The sequence below is a fragment of the Oncorhynchus mykiss genome, chromosome 29 (genome assembly GCF_057628025.1).
Source record: "Oncorhynchus mykiss isolate SJ-2025 chromosome 29, ASM5762802v1, whole genome shotgun sequence".
NCBI classification, from domain to species: Eukaryota; Metazoa; Chordata; class Actinopteri; order Salmoniformes; family Salmonidae; genus Oncorhynchus; species Oncorhynchus mykiss.
The window spans coordinates 8,554,060-8,581,975 of NC_143050.1; the positions used below are offsets into that span (position 1 = coordinate 8,554,060).

Here is a 27,916-nt window from a genome sequence, read left to right on the forward strand (position 1 = left end):
GTAGATTTGCTGCTATAACTTGATGACCCTTCACATACCTAACCATTTTCCTTGGCTCTCTTCTAGAGTGTATCCATTGTTTTCAGTGCCATGATGTCCTTGAGGAGCAGATTCAATGCATGAGCAGCACAGCCAATGAGTGTGATGTGAGGGTAGGACTCCTCCACTTCAGACCAAGCAGCCTTCGTGTTCGCAGCATTGTCTGTCACCAGTGCGAATACCTTCTGTGGTCCAAGGTCATTGATGACAGCCTTCAGCTCATCTGCAATGTAGAGACCGGTGTGTCTGTTGTCCCTTGTGTCTGTGCTCTTGTAGAATACTGGTTGAGATGATGTAGTTAATTATTCCTTTTTGAACTTTTGCATCCAGCAAATGAGTAATAAAGCAAACCTGGTTGGAATGGTGCATGCTGGGCAAAGAACCTTCATGAAATCTCTTCCAATACACATGGCCTGTGAGCATCAGAGGTGAACCAGTTTGCCTACACCGTTCGAGCAAGACATTCATCAGCATTTCTCTTGACTACATTTCTCCATTGAGTCATAAACACTTCTGATTCCAGGAGGACCATGAGCTGTTGATAACGATAAGGTGTCTGATTCATCATGTTCACCTCGAATAGAAGTAGAGGGACTTTTGTCAGAGGTTGCTCGTTGTGAGCGCTGAGGGAGCTTTATGCACTTGGCCAGATGATTCTGCATCTTTGTTGCATTCCTCACATATGATTTGGCACAGTATTTGCAAATGTACACAGCTTTTCCTTCTACATTAGCTGCAGTGAAATGTCTCCACATCAGATAGTGCGCCCGAGGCATTTTCCTGTAAAGATTAGGAAAAAAATTGTGAAAAAAAACTAACAAATACAATTCCATGTACAGATAAATATTTAAGCAGTTAGATTAAAACAACTCCTTCGTAAGATCAATGTTTTCTAATGAAACATGTATGGAAACAGGTGAATTAACACTCGGTTAGCAGGGTCAAGACAGCTAAATCCCACATGGTAGCAAAAACTAACTAGCAGAAATTGTTAAGAAATTAGAAATGATTTAAACACACTTTGCTGTAGGCTACTATTTACTAGTTAACAAAAAATAATGTCATATAAAATATATTGACCCCACCCAGTACTGTAATCAATATATTCACCCCACCCAGTACTGTAATCAATATATTCACCCCACCCAGTACTGTAATCAATATATTCACCCCACCCAGTACTGTAATCAATATATTCACCCCACCCAGTACTGTAATCAATATATTCACCCCACCCAGTACTGTAATCAATATATTCACCCCACCCAGTACTGTAATCAATATATTGACCCCACCCAGTACTGTAATCAATATATTCACCCCACCCAGTACTGTAATCAATATATTGACCCCACCCAGTACTGTAATCAATATATTCACCCCACCCAGTACTGTAATCAATATATTCACCCCACCCAGTACTGTAATCAATATATTCACCCCACCCAGTACTGTAATCAATATATTGACCCCACCCAGTATTAAAACTTACCAGAAAGCATGTATTCCTTGGCCCAGACAGTGTCGTAGTGTGGGCTCAATAGCATCTCATTAGTGTGCAAGATCTTGAGAATCAGCTGTACATGTGATGGAACAGTGCACTGTTCATGCAGAGGGTTGCAATTCCATTGAATTGGGGATAGTTCAACCAAAATATATCACAAGACCTAGAAATGCCTTATGTGTATCCCACAAAAAAAGGTTTACTGTTATAAGATAACTTTTTTTTTTTTTTTTATTTAAAACTTTTTTGACGAATTGAAGCCAAATTCCCGGGCTTTACTTGCCATGGAACATTACCAGAAAGTTTCCGACCCTTTGCATCCCTAGATCAGGTACACACCATAGACATCAATCATTTACACTCACATACACACACAGCTCAGAGAGGTCCCAGCTCAGAGAGGCCCCAGCTCAGAGAGGCCCAGCTCAGAGAGGCCCAGCTCAGAGAGGCCCCAGCTCAGAGAGGCCCAGCTCAGAGAGGCCCAGCTCAGAGAGGCCCAGCTCAGAGAGGCCCCAGCTCAGAGAGGCCCAGCTCAGAGAGGCCCCAGCTCAGAGAGGCCCCAGCTCAGAGAGGCCCCAGCTCAGAGAGGCCCAGCTCAGAGAGGCCCCAGCTCAGAGAGGCCCAGCTCAGAGAGGCCCAGCTCAGAGAGGCCCAGCTCAGAGAGGCCCCAGCTCAGAGAGGCCCCAGCTCAGAGAGGCCCCAGCTCAGAGAGGCCCAGCTCAGAGAGGCCCCAGCTCAGAGAGGCCCCAGCTCAGAGAGGCCCCAGCTCAGAGAGGCCCAGCTCAGAGAGGCCCAGCTCAGAGAGGCCCCAGCTCAGAGAGGCCCCAGCTCAGAGAGGCCCAGCTCAGAGAGGCCCCAGCTCAGAGAGGCCCCAGCTCAGAGAGGCCCCAGCTCAGAGAGGCCCAGCTCAGAGAGGCCCCAGCTCAGAGAGGCCCAGCGCAGAGAGGCCCAGCTCAGAGAGGCCCAGCTCAGAGAGGCCCCAGCTCAGAGAGGCCCAGCTCAGAGAGGCCCAGCTCAGAGAGGCCCAGCTCATGAGCTCCATCAGCAGCAGACACACCTGCCACACACCTGCCACACACCTGCCACACACACACACACACACACACACACACACACTTACGCTGGTTGTTTCTTGGCGGGCTGTGCTGCTGCCTTGGCCGGCCGGCCTCTCTTCTTCACTGGGGTGGACTCAGCAGACTCAGAACTGGGAAGGAAAGCAACAGGATTTAAGAGGTTATTGACAACAAATACAGATAAATGTGTGATTCTTTCAACACCGCAGTTAATGTTAATATCTCACTTCATTTGAAATAATAAACAGATGATTAAAAAAAGAGCATAAATGTCCACAGTGCTTTTGAAAAGTATTCAGACCCTTTGCTAAGAGACTCAAAATTGAGCTCCGAGACAGGATTGTGTCGAGGCACAGATCTGGGGAAGGGTACCAAAATATTTCTGTAGCATTGAAGGTCCCCAAAAACACAGTGGCCTCCATCATTCTTAAATGGAAGAAGTTTGGAACCACCAAGACTCATCCTAGAGCTGGCTTCCCGGCCAAACTGAGCTATCGGGGGAGAAGGGCCTTGGTCAGGGAGGTGACCAAAAACCTGATGGTCACTCTAACAGAGCTCCAGAGTTCTTCTGTGGAGATGGGAGAACCTTACAGAAGGAGATTATCTCTGCAGCACTCCAGCAATCAGGCCTTTATGGTAGAGTGGCCAGACAGAAGCAACTCCTCAGTAAAAGGCACATGACAGCCCACTTGGAGTTTGCCAAAAGGCACCTAAAGGACTCTCAGACCATGAGAAACAAGATTCTCTGGTCTAATGAAACCAATATTGAACTCTTTGGCCTGAATACCAAGCGTCCTGTCTGGAGGAAACCTGGCACTATCCCTACGGCGAATCATGGTGGTGGCAGCATCATGCTGTGGGGATGTTTTTCAGCGGCAGGGACTGGGAGACTAGTCAGGATCGAGGGAAAGATGAACGGAGCAAAGTACAGAGAGATCCTTGATGAAAACCTGCTCCAGAGCACTCAGGACCTCAGATTTGGGCAACGACCCTAAGCACACAGCCAAGACAACGCAGGAGTGGCTTCGGGACATATCTCGGAATGTCCTTGAGTGGCCCCGCCAGAGATCGGACTTGAACCCGATCTAACATATCTAGATAGACCTGAAAATAACTGTGCAGCGACGCTCCCCATCCAACCTGACAGAGCTTGAGAGGATCTGCAAAGAAGAATGGGAGAAATCCCCAAATACAGGTGTGCCAAACTTGTAGCGTCATACCCAATAAGACTCGAGGCTGTAATTGCTGAAAAAGGTGATTCAACAAAGTACTGAGGAAAGGGTCTGAATACTTATGTAAATGTGAACTACTTTATTATTACTGTTTTTGCTTTGTCATTATGGAGTATTGTGATGTCATTATGAAGTATTGTGATGTCATTATGGGGTATTGTGATGTCATTATGGGGTATTGTGTGTAGATTAATGAGAGGGAAAAAACGATTTAATCCATTTTAGAATAAGGCTGTAACATAACAAAATGTGGACAAAGTCGAGGGGTTCGAATACTTTCTGAATGCACTGTTTACAAATGTATTTCAACAGAACAGTAACAGATCTTACAGGATGGTTTATAAGGTGACTATATCACATATCAAGGAGAAAACACCAAATGCCCTCTGACCTCTGTGTTGATCTCCTTGCCGCCCGCGCTGGTCTTCCTCCCTTAGTCTTCAGCTCCATATTCTCCTCTTCTTCCTCTTCCTCCTCTTCTTCCTCCTCTCCTCCCTCATCCTCTTCTTCAGGGGGAGGAGTTGCCTTCTTCCGGCCCCGGCCCCTCCCCTTAGCTGGAGTTTCCTGATTGGCTGGCGCAGCCTTCGTGGACCGCCCCCTACGCCCTTTTTTGGGCGGGCTGTTCTGCTCGTCTTCCGTCTGGGCGTCGCCGAGTCGGGACTCCTCTCCCCATTGGTCCTCGGGGTCGACTGCTGCTGCCTTCTTGCGGCCACGCTTGGGTTTAGGAGAAGGGTTGTCGTCAAGGTTACTGGAGGCGGCGCCTCGTTTACGGCCCCGGGGTTTGTCACTGTCCTGTAAGAAGGCCGTATTGTCAACGAACTGCTATTTGACTGTAAGGAGACGGTAGTGTCGACTAAGTTGGATTTGACAGTTTGTTACTTTGAGGGTAACAGGAAACTGACTGAACGCTTGTTTGGATTACCCAGTGAAAGTGACAATACACTTTCTCAGTAAATGAGTCTTACTTGGTGGCATAGTTAAACAACACGTTGGATTCCTTCCCCTGTAAGCAGTGTATGGATAAAGGTACGGACAGAAACCATTGTTTTGGTTTTACCCCGGCCACTGTTTCCCAATGCTAACTTTTTAGCATTTGTGATATAAAAACCAATGCGGGTCAATATCCCTGATATTAGCATTTTCACATTTCATGTACAAATCATCTTAAAATAACTTCACGGAGCTACACAATACATTTCAGACTCTCACCTTTGTGTCGGAGGCGTCTCCTTTCTTCATGAGGTCTTCATTCTCACTGTGGTCCTCTGCACTGTCATGTCTGGGACAGGGAGACAGGAGGACAGGTTAGAGACATGTCTGGGACAGGAGGACAGGTTAGAGACATGTCTGGGACAGGGAGACAGGAGGACAGGTTAGAGACATGTCTGGGACAGGGGGGCAGGAGGACAGGGAGACAGGAGGACAGGTTAGAGACATGTCTGGGACAGGGAGGCAGGAGGACAGGTTAGAGACACTCATGTCTGGGACAGGGAGGCAGGAGGACAGGTTAGAGACACTCATGTCTGGGACAGGGGGGCAGGAGGACAGGTTAGAGACACTCATGTCTGGGACAGGGGGGCAGGAGGACAGGTTAGAGACACTCATGTCTGGGACAGGGGGGCAGGAGGACAGGTTAGAGACACTCATGTCTGGGACAGGGGGGCAGGAGGACAGGTTAGAGACACTCATGTCTAGGACAGGGAGGCAGGAGGACAGGTTAGAGACACTCATGTCTGGGACAGGGAGGCAGGAGGACAGGTTAGAGACACTCATGTCTGGGACAGGGAGACAGGTTAGAGACACTCATGTCTGGGACAGCGAGGCAGGAGGACAGGTAAGGTCTAGGGTAAGAGGTGTGTGTACCTGGTCTTGGTGCGTTGAGGAGAGCTGGGGTTTGAGGTACTATCCTCGTTGCTAGCCGTCTCCATGCGTGATGCTTTACTCTGGATGGGTTTGCCTGCTGAGGCCAGGGGCTTGTTCACCGCTCCTAACACGTTAGCTGCTTTAGGCTGGGGGGAGGGGAGAGGGGGGATGTGTAGGGGGGAGGGGAGAGGGGGGATGTGTAGGGGGGAGGGGGATGTGTAGGGGTGAGGGAGGAGGGAGGGGGAGATATGTAGGGGTGAGGGAGGAGAGAGGGGTGTGTGTAGGCGTGAGGGAGGAGGGAGGGGGAGATATGTAGGGGTGAGGGAGGATGTGTAGGGGTGAGGGAGGAGAGAGGGGTGTGTGTAGGGGTGAGGGAGGAGGGAGGGGGAGATATGTAGGGGTGAGGGAGGATGTGTAGGGGTGAGGGAGGGGGAGATATGTAGGGGTGAGGGGGGATGTGTAGGGGTGAGGGAGAAGATAGGAGAGATGTGTAGGGGTGAGGGAGGATGTGTAGGGGTGAGGGGGGTGTGTAGGGGTGAGGGAGAAGAGAGGAGAGATGTTTAGGGATGAGGGAGGATGTGTAGGGGTGGGGGAGATGTGTAGGGGTGAGGGAGGAGAGATGTGTAGGGGTGAGGGGGGATGTGTAGGGGTAAGGGAGGATGTATAGGGGTGAGGGAGGATGTGTAGGGGTGAGGGAGGATGTGTAGGGGTGAGGGAGGATGTGTAGGGGTGAGGGAGGATGTGTAGGGGTGAGGGAGGATGTGTAGGGGTGAGGGAGGAGAGAGAGAGGATGTGTAGGGGTGAGGGGGGAGAGATGTGTAGGGGTGAGGGAGGATGTGTAGGGGTGAAGGAGGATGTGTAGGGGTGAGGGAGGAGAGATGTGTAGGGGTGAGGGAGGATGTGTAGGGGTGAAGGAGGATGTGTAGGGGTGAGGGAGGAGAGATGTGTAGGGGTGAGGGAGGATGTGTAGGGGTGAAGGAGGATGTGTAGGGGTGAGGGAGGAGAGAGACAGGATGTGTAGGGGTGAGGGAGGAGAGATGTGTAGGGGTGAGGGAGGAGAGAGGGAGGATGTGTAGGGGTGAGGGAGGAGAGAGGGAGGATGTGTAGGGGTGAGGGAGGAGAGAGGGAGGATGTGTAGGGGTGAGGGAGGAGAGAGGGAGGATGTGTAGGGGTGAGGGAGGAGAGAGGGAGGATGTGTAGGGGTGAGGGAGGAGAGAGGGAGGATGTGTAGGGGTGAGGGGGCACAGGGAAGAAGGGAAGAGTGGAAAGGTCAGAGATCAGAACAGGGGAGTCAAACTCATTTTTCTCACTTATATCTCCCCTCCAGAAATGTATTTTCTAACTTCGGTGATTATTAATTAGCCAGCTGGACACCATGGAGACACTGCATGAATGTAGGTCCATTATTTCTACACAGTTTCAATTTGGGTTTAGTCATTTTAAAGTATACTATATATATACAAAAGTATGTGGACACCCCTTCAAATTAGCGGATTCCGCTATTTCAGCCACACCTGTTGCTGCTGACAGGTGTATAAAATTGAGCACACAGTCATGCAATCTCCATAGACAAACAGTGGCAGTAGAATGGCCTCCGTGACTTTCAACGTGGCACCGTCATAGGATGCCACCTTTCCAACAAGACAGTTTGTCAACTTTCTGCCCTGCTAGAGCTGCCCCGGTCAACTGCAAGTGCTATTATTGTGAAGTGGAAATATCTAGGAGCAACAACGGCTCAGCTGCGAAGTGGTAGGCCACACAAGCTCACAGAACGGGACCGCAGAGTGCTGAAGCCTGTAAAAATCATCTGTCCTCGGTTGCAACGCTCATTACCGAGTTCAAAACTAGCTCTGGAAGCAACGTCAGCACAATAACTGTTCGTCGGGAGCTTCATGAAATTGATTTTTATGGCTGAGCAGCCGAACACAAGCCTAAGATCACCATGCACAAAGCCAAGCGTCGGCTGGAGGGGTGTAAAGCTCGCCGCCATTGGTCTCTGGAGCAGTGGAAACGCGTTCTCTGGAGTGATGAATCACACTTTACCATCTGGCAGTAAGATGGACGTATCTGGGTTTGGCAGATTCCAGGAGAACTCTACCTGCACAAATGCCCAGTGCTAACTGTAAAGTTTGGTGGAGGAGGAATAATGGTCTGGGGCTGTTTTCATGGTTCAGGCCTCTTAGTTCCAGTGAAGGGAAATCTTAACACTTCAGCATACAATGACATTCTAGACAATTCTGTTCTTCCAACTTTGTGGCAACAGTTTGGGGAAGGCCCTTTCCTGTTTCAGCATGACAATACCCCCGTGCACAAAGCGAGGTCCATACAGAAATGGCTTGTCGAAATCGGTGTGGAAGAACTTCCCAGAAGAGTGGAGGCTGTTGCATTAGCACAGGGGGGACCAACTCCATATTAATATCCATGACCTTGGAATGAGATGTTCAGCGAGTAGGTGTCCACATACTTTTGGTCACGTAGTGTTTATATATTGTTATTTTATTACTCAAACTACCAACGGGGCCGTATGTCTGACCCCCCCTGGGATAGAACCCCCCCCGGAATAGAACCCCCCCCTGGGTTAGAACCCCCCCCCCCTGGGATAGAACCCCCCCTGGGATAGAACCCGCCCTGGGATAGAACCCGCCCCCTGGGTTAGAACCCCCCCTGGGATAGAACCCCCCCCCTGGGATAGAACCCCCCCCCCCTGGGTTAGACAATTTATCCCACTGTTGGCAAGGGCTCCAAATCGCTGATTCTAACAACCGAAGTTGAGCAAATTAATACCATGGGCAGTCGTCCTACCGTTAGGGCCTGTCTGAATGAATATCGTGGGCAGTCATTCTACCGTTAAGGCCTGTCTGAATGAATACCGTGGGCAGTCATCCTACCGTTAAGGCCTGTCTGAATGAATACCATGGGCAGTCATCCTACCGTTAGGGCCTGCCTGAATGAATACCATGGGCAGTCGTCCTACCGTTAGGGCCTGTCTGAATGAATACCGTGGGCAGTCATCCTACCGTTAAGGCCTGTCTGAATGAATACCATGGGCAGTCATCCTACCGTTAAGGCCTGTCTGAATGAATACCATGGGCAGTCATCCTACCGTTAAGGCCTGTCTGAATGAATACCATGGGCAGTCATCCTACCGTTAAGGCCTGTCTGAATGAATACCGTGGGCAGTCAACCTACCGTTAAGGCCTGTCTGAATGAATACCATGGGCAGTCATCCTACCGTTAAGGCCTGTCTGAATGAATACCATGGGCAGTCATCCTACCGTTAAGGCCTGTCTGAATGAATACCATGGGCAGTCATCCTACCGTTAAGGCCTGTCTGAATGAATACCATGGGCAGTCATCCTACCGTTAAGGCCTGTCTGAATGAATACCATGGGCAGTCATCCTACCGTTAAGGCCTGTCTGAATGAATACCATGGGCAGTCATCCTACCGTTAAGGCCTGTCTGAATGAATACCATGGGCAGTCATCCTACCGTTAAGGCCTGTCTGAATGAATACCATGGGCAGTCATCCTACCTTTCCAGGTGTAAAGAAGGACTTCATCTCTGGAGGGAGATAGTTCTTTGTGTTGCTGAAATTCTACAGAAGAGATGTTTAGTCAGAATGTGAATCCATTGAATGGTTTTATTTGCAGATTAGAGCCAACACACACACACACACACACACACACACAGTAGAGGTCTTCACAGATCTTTCCAAACCGGATTACCCGACCCGGGATGTTGTCGTCGATCCCGGGTCGGATCCTGCTCAGAGGCCACGGACTTGTGTGAAAATATGTGAAATACAGACCAGATCCTAAATTATATTTGAATAATTTAAATCTTAAAACAGCTTAGGCCTAAACCCAAATTTCACACATTTAATGATTATTCTCTTAAATTATTGTCAAGGGGTCCCCTTTCATCAAACCACATGTGTCAAACTATCATTTTGTGACAAAACGGCACAAAAACTAGCCACTGCATGTGACACCGTGTAAAACAGTGCACTAGTTGTGGGTGACTAAGAGGAGGTCTATATAAACAGGTCTCTCCTGGTCTATATAAACAGGTCTCTCCTAGTCTATATAAACAGGTCTCTCCTAGTCAATATAAACAGGTCTCTCCTCATCTATATAAAACAGGTCTCTCCTAGTCTATATAAAGTCCCTCCTAGTCTATATAAACAGGTCTCTCCTAGTCTATATAAAGTCCCTCCTAGTCTATATAAACAGGTCTCTCCTAGTCTATATAAACAGGTCTCTCCTAGTCTATATAAAGAGGTCTCTCCTAGTCAATATAAACAGGTCCCTCCTCATCTATATAAACAGGTCTCTCCTGGTCTATATAAACAGGTCTCTCCTCGTCTATATAAAGTCCCTCCTAGTCTATATAAACAGGTCTCTCCTAGTCTATATAAACAGGTCTCTCCTAGTCTATATAAACAGGTCTCTCCTAGTCTATATAAACAGGTCTCTCCTAGTCTATATAAACAGGTCTCTCCTGGTCTATATAAACAGGTCTCTCCTGGTCTATATAAACATGTCTCTCCTGGTCTATATAAACAGGTCTCTCCTAGTCTATATAAACAGGTCTCTCCTAGTCTATATAACAGGTCTCTCCTGGTCTATATAAACAGGTCTCTCCTAGTCTATATAAACAGGTCTCTCCTAGTCTATATAAACAGGTCTCTCCTAGTCTATATAAACAGGTCTCTCCTAGTCTATATAAACAGGTCTCTCCTAGTCTATATAAACAGGTCTCTCCTAGTCTATATAAACAGGTCTCTCCTGGTCTATATAAAGAGGTCTCTCCTAGTCTATATAAAGTCTCCCCTAGTCTATATAAACAGGTCTCTCCTAGTCTATATAAAGTCTCCCCTAGTCTATATAAACAGGTCTCTCCTAGTCTATATAAAGTCTCCCCTAGTCTATATAAACAGGTCTCTCCTAGTCTATATAAACAGGTCTCTCTTAGTCTATATAAACAGGTCTCTCCTAGTCTATATAAACAGGTCTCTCCTAGTCTATATATAAACAGGTCTCTCCTAGTCTATATAAACAGGTCTCTCCTAGTCTATATAAACAGGTCTCTCCTAGTCTATATAAAGAGGTCTCTCCTAGTCTATATAAAGTCTCCCCTAGTCTATATAAACAGGTCTCTCCTAGTCTATATAAAGTCTCCCCTAGTCTATATAAACAGGTCTCTCCTAGTCTATATAAAGTCTCCCCTAGTCTATATAAACAGGTCTCTCCTAGTCTATATAAACAGGTCTCTCCTAGTCTATATAAACAGGTCTCTCCTAGTCTATATAAACAGGTCTCTCCTAGTCTATATATAAACAGGTCTCCCCTCTCTCTCTCCTCTCATTCATGCCCTTCTTTAAAAAATATACAAGTTATACTATAATGTAGAATTACTGATAATATCTTCCCGATCGTCTTTATAGTTGGATAGAGAATATATTTGTCAAACAGAGTCGTCATAGCGGGAATTAGCGGGAATAGCGGGAAATGAAATGGGTGACCACATGAATTTGAAGCTTGCTGGTCAAACAGGCTATAGCCTACCTTGAGTCTAAACCCATGTTCGTCAAAACAGTTAAATAAGATAGATGTTAAAATAGCCTACAGAACAGCCTAAGAGACGTCCTCAATGTCCTCCATCTAACTATAGAGACGTCCTCCATCTAACTATAGAGACATCCTCCATCTAACTATAGAGACGTCCTCAATGTTCTCCATCTAACTATAGAGACGTCCTCCATCTAACTATAGAGACGTCCTCAATGTCCTCCATCTAACTATAGAGACGTCCTCCATCTAACTATAGAGATGTCCTCAATGTTCTCCATCTAACTATAGAGACGTCCTCAATGTCCTCCATCTAACTATAGAGACGTCCTCAATGTCCTCCATCTAACTATAGAGACGTCCTCAATGTTCTCCATCTGACTATAGAGACGTCCTCCATCTAACTATAGAGACGTCCTCAATGTCCTCCATCTAACTATAGAGACGTCCTCCATCTAACTATAGAGATGTCCTCAATGTTCTCCATCTAACTATAGAGACGTCCTCAATGTCCTCCATCTAACTATAGAGACGTCCTCAATGTCCTCCATCTAACTATAGAGACGTCCTCAATGTCCTCCATCTAACTATAGAGACGTCCTCAATGTCCTCCATCTAACTATAGAGATGTCCTCCATCTAACTATAGAGACGTCCTCAATGTCCTCCATCTAACTATAGAGATGTCCTCCATCTAACTATAGAGACGTTCTCAATGTTCTCCATCTAACTATAGAGACGTCCTCCATCTAACTATAGAGACGTTCTCAATGTCCTCCATCTAACTATAGAGATGTCCTCCATCTAACTATAGAGACGTCCTCAATGTCCTCCATCTAACTATAGAGACGTCCTCAATGTCCTCCATCTAACTATAGAGACGTCCTCAATGTTCTCCATCTGACTATAGAGACGTCCTCCATCTAACTATAGAGACGTCCTCAATGTCCTCCATCTAACTATAGAGACGTCCTCCATCTAACTATAGAGATGTCCTCAATGTTCTCCATCTAACTATAGAGACGTCCTCAATGTCCTCCATCTAACTATAGAGACGTCCTCAATGTCCTCCATCTAACTATAGAGACGTCCTCAATGTCCTCCATCTAACTATAGAGACGTCCTCAATGTCCTCCATCTAACTATAGAGATGTCCTCCATCTAACTATAGAGACGTCCTCAATGTCCTCCATCTAACTATAGAGATGTCCTCCATCTAACTATAGAGACGTTCTCAATGTTCTCCATCTAACTATAGAGACGTCCTCCATCTAACTATAGAGACGTTCTCAATGTCCTCCATCTAACTATAGAGATGTCCTCCATCTAACTATAGAGACGTTCTCAATGTTCTCCATCTAACTATAGAGACGTCCTCCATCTAACTATAGAGACGTTCTCAATGTCCTCCATCTAACTATAGAGATGTCCTCCATCTAACTATAGAGACGTCCTCAATGTCCTCCATCTAACTATAGAGACGTCCTCCATCTAACTATAGAGATGTCCTCAATGTTCTCCATCTAACTATAGAGACGTCCTCAATGTCCTCCATCTAACTATAGAGACGTCCTCAATGTCCTCCATCTAACTATAGAGACGTCCTCAATGTCCTCCATCTAACTATAGAGACGTCCTCAATGTCCTCCATCTAACTATAGAGATGTCCTCCATCTAACTATAGAGACGTCCTCAATGTCCTCCATCTAACTATAGAGATGTCCTCCATCTAACTATAGAGACGTTCTCAATGTTCTCCATCTAACTATAGAGACGTCCTCCATCTAACTATAGAGACGTTCTCAATGTCCTCCATCTAACTATAGAGATGTCCTCCATCTAACTATAGAGACGTCCTCAATGTCCTCCATCTAACTATAGAGATGTCCTCCATCTAACTATAGAGACGTCCTCAATGTTCTCCATCTAACTATAGAGATGTCCTCCGTCTAACTATAGAGACGTCCTCAATGTTCTCCATCTAACTATAGAGACGTTCTCCATCTAACTATAGAGAAGTCCTCAATGTCCTCCATCTAACTATAGAGACGTCCTCAATGTCCTCCATCTAACTATAGAGACGTCCTCAATGTCCTCCATCTAACTATAGAGACGTCCTCAATGTCCTCCATCTAACTATAGAGACATCCTCAATGTCCTCCATCTAACTATAGAGACGTCCTCCATCTAACTATAGAGACGTCCTCAATGTCCTCCATCTAACTATAGAGACGTCCTCCATCTAACTATAGAGATGTGAAAATACTAAACTATAGGATGTCATTATGAAATTACTAAGCTATTATTTCAGAAACAACCCAAAATGCACCAGAGTCCAAACTATTTTGCTGTTTTGACCTTCAATTAAGCTGGATTTGTAATATTTTGGATCCATTTGGGTCCGATACAGACAGACCCAATTTGGATCCGATTCTCGCTCAACTCGAACATACAGTATTTCGGATAGGATCCGAATCGGTTATTGATTTTATTGAATGAAATGTCTGGATCCTGTCGGGGGTTCGAGTGATAATTTCGAGGATCCAATTCGGATCTGAATTTGGTGATCTGAGAAGACCTCTAACTAAAACACCTACCTTGTCAGGCTTGGTGAAGTAGCGTGTGGGAAGGACAGGGTCTTTGGGAGACTCCAGACTGTAGGTGGTGCTCTTAGAGATGATGATGTTCATGGCCACGTCACACACCGTGTACAACTTCTGTAGAGGGAAAGAGAGGGTGTGTGTGTGTGAGAGAGTGAATCTGTGTGTGTGAGCGTGAATCTTTGTGTGTATATGTGAATCTGTGTGTGTGTATGTGTGTGTACCTCGTTGATCTTGGCGTCGGTAGGAGCCTGTGCATCCTTGGTCTGTTTGATGTTCTCCACCATCTTCCTGATGAAGGCATGGCTGTTGTTCTCATTCTTAGACATGATGATCTCCAGGATGAACCACAGAGACCTGGGGAGGAGGAGTGTAGAGGTGGGAGGATTGGAGGAGAAGGGGGAGGCGAGAAAGAGTGGAGAAGGGGGAGGAGAAGGGAGAGGAGAAGGGAGGGAGGAGTGGAGGGGGAGGGAGGGAGGAGAGGAGAAGGAGTGGAGGGAGGAAGGAGTGGAGGGGGAGGAGGAGAAGGAGTGGAGGGGGGAGGAGTGGAGGAGGAGTGGAGGGGGAGGGAGGAGGAGGAGGAGTGGAAAAGGAGGAAGGAGGGAGGAGTGGAGGGGAGGGAGGGAGGAGGAGGGAGGGAAGAGGAGTGGAAGGAGGGGGAGGGAAGAGGAGTGGAAGGAGGGGGGGGGAGTGGAGGAGGAGGGGGGAGGGGGAGGGAGGAGGAGTGGAAGGAGGTGAAGGAGTGGAGGAGGAGGAGGGAGGGAGGAGTGGAGGGGGAGGGAGAGAGGAGGAGGGACGGAGGAGTGGAAGGAGGAGAAGGAGGAGGGAGGAGTGGAGGGGGAGGGAGGGAGGAGGAGGGAGGAGGAGTAGAAGGAGGAGAAGGAGTGGAGGAGGAGGAGGTTATAGTATTTGTATCAGGTATTACTCTCATCAGTTCATTATAATCATCTGTATTTTATGTCTCTGCGTTTTGTCTGCGCTGATGATGTTAGATAATATGACTGCGGATCAAACTGGCTGAATTAAGAGAGAGAACGATGGGTGAGAGGGCTTGAGAAAGGACAGCATCCCAAATAGAGACTGATATGTCAACACAGCAGACTGACAGCAGACTATATATAACAGCAGACAATGACAGCAGACAATGACAGCAGACAATGACAGCAGACAATGACAGCAGACAATATATGACAGCAGACTATATATAACAGCAGACTATATATATAACAGCAGACTATATATAACAGCAGACAATAACAGCAGACAATATATGACAGCAGACTATATATAACAGCAGACTATATATAACAGCAGACTATATATAACAGCAGACTATATATATAACAGCAGACAATGACAGCAGACTATGACAGCAGACTATGACAGCAGACTATAACAGCAGACTATAACAGCAGACTATAACAGCAGACTATAACAGCAGACTATGACAGCAGACTATAACAGCAGACTATAACAGCAGACTATAACAGCAGACTATGACAGCAGACTATGACAGCAGACAATGACAGCAGACAATGACAGCAGACAATGACAGCAGACTATGACAGCAGACTATAACAGCAGACTATAACAGCAGACTATAACAGCAGACTATAACAGCAGACTATAACAGCAGACTATAACAGCAGACTATAACAGCAGACTATGACAGCAGACTATAACAGCAGACAATGACAGCAGACAATGACAGCAGACTATAACAGCAGACTATGACAGCAGACTATGACAGCAGACTATAACAGCAGACAATATATGACAGCAGACTATATATAACAGCAGACTATATATATAACAGCAGACTATATATAACAGCAGACAATAACAGCAGACAATATATGACAGCAGACTATATATAACAGCAGACTATATATAACAGCAGACTATAACAGCAGACAATGACAGCAGACTATGACAGCAGACTATAACAGCAGACTATAACAGCAGACTATAACAGCAGACTATAACAGCAGACTATGACAGCAGACTATAACAGCAGACTATAACAGCAGACTATAACAGCAGACTATGACAGCAGACTATGACAGCAGACAATGACAGCAGACAATGACAGCAGACAATGACAGCAGACTATGACAGCAGACTATAACAGCAGACTATAACAGCAGACTATAACAGCAGACTATAACAGCAGACTATAACAGCAGACTATAACAGCAGACTATAACAGCAGACTATGACAGCAGACTATAACAGCAGACAATGACAGCAGACAATGACAGCAGACTATAACAGCAGACTATGACAGCAGACTATGACAGCAGACTATAACAGCAGACAATGACAGCAGACAATGACAGCAGACAATGACAGCAGACAATGACAGCAGACTATAACAGCAGACTATAACAGCAGACTATAACAGCAGACTCACTCCTTGATGTCTTTGAGCTGTTCAATGTCCTGGACCTTGATGTAGTCTGGGTCGTGGACCAGCAGGTGGATGGCATAGGGGACCACATACTCAGGGAGCAGAGAGAACAACTTCTCTGGAATATATATAAAAAAAACAACACACAGAAAGGTTAATACACACCCTGGTCCAACAGTAACAACAGCCCACTGGCCTGGGGCAGGTAAACACATGCATTGGGCTAGTGGATCTAGTCAGTCACTGGCCTGGGACAGGTAAACACATGCATTGGGCTAGTGGATCTAGTCAGTCACTGGCCTGGGACAGGTAAACACATGCATTGGGCCAGTGGATCTAGTCAGTCACTGGCCTGGGGCAGGTAAACACATGCATTGGGCTAGTGGATCTAGTCAGTCACTGGCCTGGGACAGGTAAACACATGCATTGGGCCAGAGGATCTAGTCAGTCACTGGCCCCCCCGGTCAACTTCTCAGTGTATTTGACATTCCAGTTTGAAATTGACATGCTCTGTTCCAGTCTGCCATAGAAAACTGCGGCTCTGTTTGTGCCGTCATTCTGTTACCAAAAGTTGCATCCCCACGGCGGTTGAAGGAAATGTGTTTTTTTGTCAGTGAACATAGTATTAAATTAGCAATAGGCTACTGTCTATAAAACGACCCCTAGCATTCGTCTGGGCTAATGTAGCCTAAATCGATAGCTTCTCTCGTTTGAGAACAAGTTGTCTTAATTAAAAGGGCAACGTCCTATTTTGTGATGTAAAAAAATAAAAATAGTTCACATTGGACCCTGCCCACACACAGCACTTGGATGGCATAGGACTGGTCTTGTTTCATAGAGCAGATTAAATAGTATCCAGGACTGGTCTGATAGAGCAGATTAAAATAGTATCCAGGACTGGTCTGGTTTCATAGAGCAGATTAAATAGTATCCAGGACTGGTCTGGTCTGATAGAGCAGATTAAATAGTATCCAGGACTGGTCTGGTTTCATAGAGCAGATTAAATAGTATCCAGGACTGGTCTGGTTTCATAGAGCAGATTAAATAGTATCCAGGACTGGTCTGGTTTCATAGAGCAGATTAAATAGTATCCAGGACTGGTCTGGTCTGATAGAGCAGATTAAATAGTATACAGGACTGGTCTGGTCTGATAGAGCAGATTAAATAGTATCCAGGACTGGTCTGGTTTCATAGAGCAGATTAAATAGTATCCAGGACTGGTCTGGTTTCATAGAGCAGATTAAATAGTATCCAGGACTGGTTTGGTTTCATAGAGCAGATTAAATAGTATCCAGGACTGGTCTGGTTTCATAGAGCAGATTAAATAGTATCCAGGACTGGTCTGGTTTCATAGAGCAGATTAAATAGTATCCAGGACTGGTCTGGTTTCATAGAGCAGATTAAATAGTATCCAGGACTGGTCTGGTTTCATAGAGCAGATTAAATAGTATCCAGGACTGGTCTGGTCTGATAGAGCAGATTAAATAGTATCCAGGACTGGTCTGGTCTGATAGAGCAGATTAAATAGTATACAGGACTGGTCTGGTCTGATAGAGCAGATTAAATAGTATACAGGACTGGTCTGGTCTGATAGAGCAGATTAAATAGTATCCAGGACTGGTCTGGTTTCATAGAGCAGATTAAATAGTATCCAGGACTGGTCTGGTTTCATAGAGCAGATTAAATAGTATCCAGGACTGGTCTGGTTTCATAGAGCAGATTAAATAGTATCCAGGACTGGTCTGGTTTCATAGAGCAGATTAAATAGTATCCAGGACTGGTCTGGTTTCATAGAGCAGATTAAATAGTATCCAGGACTGGTCTGGTTTCATAGAGCAGATTAAATAGTATCCAGGACATTCTCCTGATGTTGATATTATTGACCAGACACTGCCTGGTGTGTGTGTGTGTGTGTGTGTGTGTGTGTGAGACTGTATGTGTGTGTGTGACTGTGTGTGACTGTGTGTGTGTGTGTGACTGTGTGTGACTGTGTGTGTGCGTGAGACTGTGCCCATCTCCCTTACCGCTGACGGCAGCGTGTTGTTTAAGGTACTCTCTCCTGATTGTAATGTTCTTCACCAGACACTGCCTGGCGTGGGCCCGCCTCTCCTTCACAGGGTCCTTGGCACACAGGGCAAACACCGCCAGGTACTCCAGGGGCAGACGCAGGCGGCACAGACCCTTATGGAGCTTCTGGGCAAAGCCCTGGCGCACCTGGTAACACTCATCCTGGAGAGAGAGATGAGGAGAGAGAGGGAGGGAGGAGAGAGGGGGGAGGAGGGGGAGAGGAGAGAGGGGGGGAGAGGGGAGAGATGAAGAGAGAGGGGGAGGGAGGAGAGAGGGGGGAGGGGGAGAGATGAGGAGAGAGAGGGAGGGAGGAGAGAGGGGGAGGAGAGAGGAGAGAGGGGGAGGGGGAGAGAGATGAAGAGAGGGGGGAGAGAAGGGGGGAGGGGGAGAGAGATGAAGAGAGGGGGGAGAGAAGGGGGGAGGGGGAGAGAGATGAAGAGAGAGGGGGAGGAGAGAGGGGGGAGAGGTAGGTAGGTAGAGGGGGAGGGAGGTAGAGATGAGGAGAGAGAGGGAGGGAGGAGAGAGGGGGAGGAGAGAGGGGGGAGAGGGAGAGGTAGGTAGGTAGAGGGGGAGGGAGGTAGAGATGAGGAGAGAGAGGGAGGGAGGAGAGAGGGGGAGGAGAGAGGGGGGAGGGAGGAGAGAGAGGTAGGGAGGGAGATGAATAGGTGTTTTGAATGAGAACAGGTGTCGTGGAAGAATCAGAATTTGTTGGTAACATATGTAAGATGTTTTATATTCATCAAATGTGTGTAAATTACTTCTCATCAAGAATGTTATTTTTGTATAATACTGTGGCAGGGTTTGCAGTATCTGTTCTATGTCAAGACTAAGTTGCATGGGCCGCAGAGAGGGGAGAGGTCAAAGTATCATCATGTGTAAACATATCTCTTGGCTCCACAATGTCTGTGTGCCAGTCAGTGTGTCTCTGTGATCTTGTCAAGATAGGATTGGTTGTATTTAGAGTTGGTTGTATTTAGAGTTGGTTGTATCTAAATGACAATTTGATATATGCCTGTTGATATGGAGGGTTGGTTTATGGTTCTGGGGTTTGAGAAAGGAGACAAAGCTGAACGATTAATTATGCCGATGCTGTCTTATCCTGTGTGTGTCTTTGCTATAAAATACCTAATTTGAAATGTGGAAGGGGCTCTCAGGGAATTCATGGTTAGACACTGAATTGCCTGAGAGTCACAAGATTGTGATAGAGCTCATATAATTAAAAGATGGACTTTGATAACTAACTCTGACTTGTGTTGTGGTTTGCTCCCATGATTTGGTGAATAGAGGAAATTTCCACAACACAGGACATGTGTGCGTGTGTTTAGTGTGGAAAGTGTTTTAGTGTGTGTGCTCTTACATTGATGACCAGGGCACAGAGTTGGTACTGCTCCAGGGTGATGATCTCATGGTAGCAGGGCTCCTGTGCCAGCTTCAGTAGGGCACACGCTGCTGCCAACCTCAGCCTGGACATATCTGGTTTACTGTGGAGGGGGGAGGGAGGGAGAGGAGGTGTGGAGAATGAGAGGAGAGAGAAGAATGTGTCAGGTGTATGTCAAAGTCCTAGCAAATGCTGGTGTGTGTGTGCTGTGATGTGTGTGTGTGATGTGGTGTGTGTGGTGATGTGGTGTGTGTGCTGTGTGTGGTGATATGGTGTGTGTGTGTGTGTGTGTGTGGTGATGTGGTGTGTGTGGTGATGTGGTGTGTGTGTGTGTGTGTGTGTGTGTGTGTGTGTGGTGATGTGGTGTGTGTGGTGATGTGGTGATGTGGTGTGTGTGGTGATGTGGGGTGTGTGTGTGTGTGTGTGTGTTGTGTTGTGGTGGTGTGTGTGGTGTGTGTGTGTGTGTGTGTTGTGGTGGTGTGTGTGGTGAGTGATGTGGGTGTGTGTGTGTGCTGTGTGTGGTGAGTGATGTGTACCCCATCTTGCCCTGCTCTGTCAGGTCTCCATCACTGTGAAGTATAGCAGTCAGCATCCTCAGAGTGGAGTTACCAGACTTAGACAGGGTGTTCTTTACGCCCAGCAACCACCTCACCATCAACTTGATACCCTGGATCTAGAGACACAGAGACAGAGAGAGAGACACACAGAGAGAGAGAGAGAGACAGAGAGAGAGAGAGAGAGAGAGACAGAGAGAGCGAGACACAGAGACAGAGAGAGCGAGCGAGAGACACAGAGACAGAGAGAGAGAGACACACAGAGAGAGAGAGCGAGAGAGAGACACAGAGAGAGAGAGAGAGAGAGAGCGAGAGAGAGACAGAGGCAGAGAGAGAGACACAGAGACAGAGAGAGAGAGAGAGAGAGAGAGAGAGAGAGAGAGAGAGAGAGAGAGAGAGAGAGAGAGAGAGAGAGAGAGAAGGAAGGAGGGGGTGGAGGGAGAGGAGAGGTTACAAACCTTCGCTTTGAAATGGGGATAGCAGACGTTTTAGCCTCATGATGTTGGCAGGATACATTCTCAGTAGGCATGGTAGGTTATAGACTGTTCTGGGTACTCTACAGTAGCTAACTAGAAATACGTTTTAATGTACAATCAGGGTTCTACCCTAGATTTTCAGACCGGGTGGAGCTGAAGTAGGTTTAAGTTGGGTTGTGTGTGTGTGTGTGTGTGTGTGTGTGTGTGTGTGGGGGGGGGGGGGGGTTGGAGGGTTTTGCATCAAACCTGTAACTGCCATTTCCTGAAACCTCTAGTCTTAAATGATATCAAACAATGTAGCCAACAGTCTTTCTGTGAAGGTCTGTATTAGAGGAACAGATCTCTCTGCCATTTCCCATCCACACAGCCAACTACCGCACCACACAGCCAACTACCGCACCACACAGCCAACTACCGCACCACCGCACCACACAGCCAACTACCGCACCACACAGCCAACTACTGCACCACACAGCCAACTACCGCACCGCCACACCACACAGCCAACTACCGCACCACCACACCACAGCCAACTACCGCACCACCACACCACACAGCCAACTACCGCACTACCACACCACACAGCCAACTACCACACCACCACACCACACAGCCAACTACCACATCCAACTACCGCACCACACCACCACACCACACCCAACTACCGCACCACCACACCACACCCAACTACCGCACCACACAGCCAACTACCGCACCACACAGCCAACTACCGTACCACCGCACCACCCAGCCAACTACCGCACCACACAGCCAATTACCGCACCACACAGCCAACTACCGCACCACACAGCCAACTACCGCACCACACAGCCAACTACCACACCACACAGCCAACTACCGCACCACCACACCACACCCAACTACCGCACCACACAGCCAACTACCGCACCACACAGCCAACTACCGTACCACCGCACCACCCAGCCAACTACCGCACCACACAGCCAATTACCGCACCACACAGCCAACTACCGCACCACACAGCCAACTACCGCACCACACAGCCAACTACCGCACCACACAATCAACTACCGCACCACGTTACCTTCGTCGTTATGATGCCTTCGCTAAGGAGCTAACTAACGTTACCTTCGTTATGATGCCTTCGCTAAGGAGCTAACTAACATTACCTTCATTATGATGCCTTCGCTAAGGAGCTAACTAACATTACCTTCGTTATGATGCCTTCGCTAAGGAGCTAACTAACATTACCTTCGTTATGATGCCTTCGCTAAGGAGCTAACTAACATTACCTTCGTTATGATGCCTTCGCTAAGGAGCTAACTAACATTACCTTCGTTATGATGCCTTCGCTAAGGAGCTAACTAACATTACCTTTGTTATGATGCCTTCGCTAAGGAGCTAACTAACATTACCTTCGTTATGATGCCTTCGCTGAGGAGCTAACTAACATTACCTTCGTTATGATGCCTTCGCTAAGGAGCTAACTAACATTACCTTCGTTATGATGCCTTCGCTAAGGAGCTAACTAACATTACCTTTGTTATGATGCCTTCGCTAAGGAGCTAACTAACATTACCTTCGTTATGATGCCTTCGCTGAGGAGCTAACTAACATTACCTTCGTTATGATGCCTTCGCTAAGGAGCTAACTAACATTACCTTCGTTATGATGCCTTCGCTAAGGAGCTAACTAACATTACCTTTGTTATGATGCCTTCGCTAAGGAGCTAACTAACGTTACCTTCGTCGTTATGATGCCTTCGCTAAGGAGCTAACTACCACATAATAGTGGTTATGTTCTTGACTAACACATCTTGACAAAATGCATTTAGCTAACAATTGGTTCTCCATTTTCCCTACTCTTTCACCTCACATCAGTGTTGTCAACGGACCAATAGGAGAGCTGTCATCCAGCTGGAGTAAAATAGTACTATAACTATGGGGGGGGGCAGAGATGTGGTAGAGGAGAGGGGTGGTTGGGGAAGGAGGTAGAGGAGAGGTGTGGTTGGGGAAGGAGGTAGAGGAGGTAGAGGAGAGGTGTGGTTGGGGAAGGAGGTAGAGGAGGGGTGGGAGGTTGGGGAAGGAGGTAGAGGAGGGGTGGGAGGTTGGGGAAGGAGGTAGAAGAGAGGTGTGGTTGGGGAAGGAGGTAGAGGAGGTAGAGGAGGGGTGGGAGGTTGGGGAAGGAGGTAGAGGAGAGGTGTGGTTGGGGAAGGAGGTAGAGGAGAGGTGTGGTTGGGGAAGGAGGTAGAGGAGAGGTGTGGTTGGGGAAGGAGGTAGAGGAGAGGTGTGGTTGGGGAAGGAGGTAGAGGAGAGGTGTGGTTGGGGAAGGAGGTAGAGGAGAGGTGTGGTTGGGGAAGGAGGTAGAGGAGGTAGAGGAGGGGTGGGAGGTTGGGGAAGGAGGTAGAGGAGGGGTGGGAGGTTGGGGAAGGAGGTAGAAGAGAGGTGTGGTTGGGGAAGGAGGTAGAAGAGAGGTGTGGTTGGGGAAGGAGGTAGAAGAGAGGTGTGGTTGGGGAAGGAGGTAGAAGAGAGGTGTGGTTGGGGAAGGAGGTAGAGGAGAGGTGTGGTTGGGGAAGGAGGTAGAGGAGAGGTGTGGTTGGGGAAGGAGGTAGAGGAGAGGTGTGGTTGGGGAAGGAGGTAGAGGAGGGGTGGGAGGTTGGGGAAGGAGGTAGAGGAGGGGTGGGAGGTTGGGGAAGGAGGTAGAAGAGAGGTGTGGTTGGGGAAGGAGGTAGAGGAGAGGTGTGGTTGGGGAAGGAGTTAGAGGAGAGGTGTGGTTGGGGAAGGAGGTAGAGGAGAGGTGTGGTTGGGGAAGGAGGTAGAGGAGAGGTGTGGTTGGGGAAGGAGGTAGAGGAGAGGTGTGGTTGGGGAAGGAGGTAGAGGAGAGGGGTGGTTGGGGAAGGAGGTAGAGGAGAGGGGTGATTGGGGAAGGAGGTGGAGGAGGTAGAGGAGAGAGGGGAGGTTGGGGAAGGAGGTTGAGGAGAGAGGGGAGGTTGGGAAAGGAGGTGGTAGAGGAGAGGGGAGGTTGGGAAAGGAGGTGGAAGAGGCGAGAGGAGGTTGGGGAAGGAGGTGGAGGAGGTAGAGGAGAGGGGAGGTTGGGAAAGGAGGTGGAAGAGGTAGAGGAGAGAGGGGAGGTTGGGGAAGGAGGTGGAGGAGAGAGGGGAGGTTGGGGAAGGAGGTAGAGGAGAGAGGAGAGGTTGGGGAAGGAGGTAGAGGAGAGAGGGGAGGTTGGGAAAGGAGGTTGAGGAGAGGTGGGAGGTTGAGGAAGGAGGTGGAGGAGGTAGAGGAGAGGTGGTAGGTTGAGGGAGGAGGTGGTAGGTTGAGGGAGGAGGTGGAGGAAGAAGGGAAACCAACCTTGGCCAGGGTTTCAGAAGACACCTCATCATCAGGAACCCACAGCTTGGTGGTCTTCTTACCTGGGATCTACACAACAACCACACATCCACAATAAACAGAGGATGTTACAACCAGGAACACTGCGATAGCTTCTCCTCTCAAGTGAAAAGACGTAAGTGTTCTGTGTGTCTATCTGCGCCCACCCTGTCGCTCATGAGCAGGTCCTTGACTATGAAGTTGGCCACCAGTGATTTGAGCGGAGCGGCAAACTGTTCTGGGGCCAGCAGAGCCAGGTGACCCAGAGTGGTGAGAGGAGTTATCAGCTGATCCAGGTCCTCAAGGTCCAGGCCTTTATGCAGCGGCTGGGAAGAGAGAGAGACAAGACATTTCACTCTTTACCTTGTCATCTGTTGACACGTGTAGAACTTCAAGAGGGCAGGTTTCCCCAGACACAGATTCAACCTCGGCCCAAAAATAACTTTCAATGGAGAGTCACTACTCAGAAAGCTTTTCAGTCGCTCTTCCGGTTGGAATATAATATTTCGTAATATAACATTTGTATAATATTTTATTAAATGATTGATTCATTGATTGATTGATAGGAAAAAGGGCTGAAGAAGCGAAGATATTAGGAGAAAAATGACTAGATCGTAAAAGGCAGACTGGTCCTCACCTCAAAGATCTGAGCGAAGTGTGTGTCTCGGTGTGTGAACATGGCATGGATACAGTGGATGGCATATTTGGCCTGGCGAGGCGGTCCTCTCTTAGCTTTGATCTGCAATACTGGCAGCAGAACACTAGGGGGAGTAGAGGAGCGCATTAGAGGGAGGAATTATAGGGAAATAAGAGACTCTTCCCCCCCCCCCCCCCCGGGGAGATGAGGTTTATGAATTGCCTGACTGGGCTGTGGGACAGTACACCTGTTACAGTTGGAGAGTTCAAATGGAACTGATGACAGGGCCCTCCGTCTATCAACCAATCAGCATCCAGGATCCAAACAACTAGTTCTATAATACACATTCATACACTAGAAGGCTGTTCTGCACACTACAGCAGCTTGCTCCAATGGGAAACAATGGCCAAAAGAGCGGCAAGACTTGCTACCCGTTGTTGGAGACATTAGCAGACTCCTTACGTTGTAATCTACAGAAAGACTGTGATTATTTAACGTGGGACGACTATTCAGCCTAATAATAACATCAAGGTAACACAATCAGAGAGCTTTATGGGTAAACATTTGTGTTCATCAAATAAATGAAAAATGGGGGGAAAAAGTTGTGAACTCACGACTTGATGCGAGGAAGGTATGTAGGTATTTGTGTGTGTGTATGTAGATGTATGTGTGTATGTGTGTGTATGTAGATGTGTGTGTGTGTGTGTATGTAGATGTATGTGTGTATGTGTGTGTGTGTGTGTGTGTATAGATGTATGTAGGTGTGTGTGTGAATGTAGGTGTGTGTGTGTGTGAATATGTCTGTGTACACATCTATGCAACACAAACATTTGACATTAAACTCACGACTTGATGTGAGGGAAGCTCTCCTCCATCTTGCTTCCTGTGTTTTTAAATATCTGCAGCGCCGCCTCGGCCACCTTCTCGTCATCCATCTTCAGACAGCCCAGCAGGGATTCAAACGTCTCCGCAGAGTGGAACGACACCGGGTGGGTGAACGACAGGACCTGGAGGGAGGGGGGGGGGGTGAATGACGACAGAGACAGAAAGCCAGAGAGGAGAAAGAGAGAGAGAGGGAGGGGTGGGGTGAATGACAACAGAGACAGAAAGCACAGGGAGCCAGAGGAGAAAGAGAGAGAGAGAGGGGGGGTGAGAGAAGGGTGAATGACAACAGAGACAGAAAGCACAGGAAGTCAGAGAGGAGAACGAGAGAGGGGGGGGGGGGGGTGAGAGAAGGGTGAATGACAACAGAGACAGAAAGCACAGGAAGCCAGAGAGCAGAAAAAGAGAGAGATACCTTGAGTAGTTCCAGTCCTGCCCTGATGGCCTGTTCGGTAGGAACTCCCTCTTCATCATCCTCAGCTGTTCCATCTATCGACTTGTTCACCTGCTTTACCAGAGCACTGAGAGGGAGGGAGAGAGGGAGAGGGATGGAGAGAGAGGGAGGGATGGAGAGAGAGGGAGGGATGGAGAGAGAGGGAGGGAAGTAGAGGGAGAGAAGTAGAGAGGGAGAGAGAGAGGGGGAGGAAAGTAGAGAGGGAGGGAGAGGGATGGAGAGAAGTAGAGAGGGAGAGGGAGGGAGGGGGATGGAGAGAGAGGGAGGGAAGGAAGTAGAGGGAGGTAGAGAAGTAGAGAGAGGGAGGGAAGTAGAGAGGGAGGTAGAGAGGGAGGGAAGTAGAGAGGGAGGGAGAGGGATGGAGAGAGAGGGAGGGAAGTAGAGGGAGGAAGAGGGATGGAGAGTGAGGGAGGGAAGTAGATAGGGAGAGGGGGAGAGAGAGGGAGGGAGAGGGATGAAGAGAGAGGGAGGGAAGTAGAGAGGGAGAGAGAGGGCGTTAGAGAGAAAAACACAACGTAAGCAAAATAGATCCATCACCTTGTGTGTTTGGGGTTGTGCAGTAGAGTGTGTGTGTTAGTGTGTTGGGGTGTGTATTACCTGATAGACTCTGTGTCGATGTGTACAGGAGCAATTCTTTCCAGCAGGAACTTGACCATCTCTAAGAAGGGATTACTGGGCTGTTTAGGACTGCCTAACTTCTTAGTGATGTCTCTCTGGAGGACACACACACACACACACACACACACACACACACGCGCGCGCGCGGTTTCTGTTAGGGAAAAGTGGCGTCAGACATCTGACTGGCAGCATTTTATTTTGCCGGACCCATATGCATTGAGTAACCTGATTACGGCGTCCACCCGCGGTGTTCAGAACAACATTTAGTTCATGGCAATTCATCTTCAACAGAACATGCAAGTCGAGGATGCAACGATGTGAGATCCCTTCTTACTAAAAGTCCGATGCCCACATTTTTCCCTCTGCCATCAAGATGAGTAACAGCAGCATACCACCCTGCATATCACTGCTGGCTTGCTTCTGAAGCTAAGCATGGTTGGTCCTGGTCAGTTCCTGGATGGGAGACCAGATGCTGCAGGAAGTGGTGTTGGAGGGCCAGTAGGAGGCACTCTTTCCACTGGTCTAAATAAATATCCCAATTCCCCAGGGCAGTGATTGGGGACATTGCCCTGTGTAGGGTGTCGTCTTTCGGATGGGACGTTAAACGGGTGTTCTGACTCTCTGAGGTCATTAAAGATCCCATGGCACTTATCGTAAGAGTAGGGGTGTTAACCCCGGTGTCCTGGCTAAATTCCCAATCTGGCACTCAAACCATCACGGTCACCTAATAATCCCCAGTTTACAATTGGCTCATTCATCCCCCTCCTCTCCCCTGTAACTATTCCCCAGGTCGTTGCTGCAAATGAGAACGTGTTCTCAGTCAACTTACCTGGTAAAATAACGGATAATTAAAAGTAACGAACAGAAAAATCACTAGCCTATGTAAATCTACTATCCCTCATAAAATAAAAAAGTTTCCCTATTCTATTGGTCAACTTGCCGAGAAATACCAAACAGACTCTGGGACAGTTGTGGGACGATAGATCCCAAATTCACGCTACATTAAAAAAATGCAACAGATCAGAATGTTTAGTTTAGAAATGTTGATAATCTATGATTTCTTCACATTATAAACTATGCAGGGCAGAAGGCTACGCACAAATGTTCGTTCCATAATGCAATTAACAGAAAAACACTTGTCCAAAGTGAGCGGTTTTATGTCCATTAGAAATGTAGAAAGAGGGGAGGTGTAAGGTGTAACAACTAGCA

At 47.8% G+C, this 27,916-nt stretch overlaps 1 protein-coding gene across 7 annotated transcripts in view; it reads right to left on the reverse strand.

The window, feature by feature from the left end:
* Window positions 1-27,916, reverse strand: part of pds5b (PDS5 cohesin associated factor B) — a 130,450-nt gene that overhangs the window by 9,709 nt on the left and 92,825 nt on the right. For all 7 annotated transcript variants that reach the window (XM_090226472.1, XM_036968175.2, XM_090226474.1 and 4 more), the window contains 17 exons: window positions 26,687-26,802; window positions 26,051-26,156; window positions 25,600-25,760; window positions 24,754-24,877; window positions 24,284-24,442; window positions 24,099-24,167; window positions 20,273-20,409; window positions 19,716-19,839; window positions 18,316-18,520; window positions 16,295-16,409; window positions 14,106-14,238; window positions 13,879-13,998; window positions 9,245-9,307; window positions 5,712-5,857; window positions 5,058-5,127; window positions 4,240-4,640; window positions 2,664-2,747 (listed from right to left, as the gene is read on the reverse strand). In XM_090226472.1, the coding sequence (XP_090082598.1) occupies window positions 2,664-2,747; window positions 4,240-4,640; window positions 5,058-5,127; window positions 5,712-5,857; window positions 9,245-9,307; window positions 13,879-13,998; window positions 14,106-14,238; window positions 16,295-16,409; window positions 18,316-18,520; window positions 19,716-19,839; window positions 20,273-20,409; window positions 24,099-24,167; window positions 24,284-24,442; window positions 24,754-24,877; window positions 25,600-25,760; window positions 26,051-26,156; window positions 26,687-26,802 (2,333 nt within the window). The remainder of the gene's footprint in view (window positions 1-2,663; window positions 2,748-4,239; window positions 4,641-5,057; window positions 5,128-5,711; window positions 5,858-9,244; window positions 9,308-13,878; window positions 13,999-14,105; window positions 14,239-16,294; window positions 16,410-18,315; window positions 18,521-19,715; window positions 19,840-20,272; window positions 20,410-24,098; window positions 24,168-24,283; window positions 24,443-24,753; window positions 24,878-25,599; window positions 25,761-26,050; window positions 26,157-26,686; window positions 26,803-27,916) is intronic.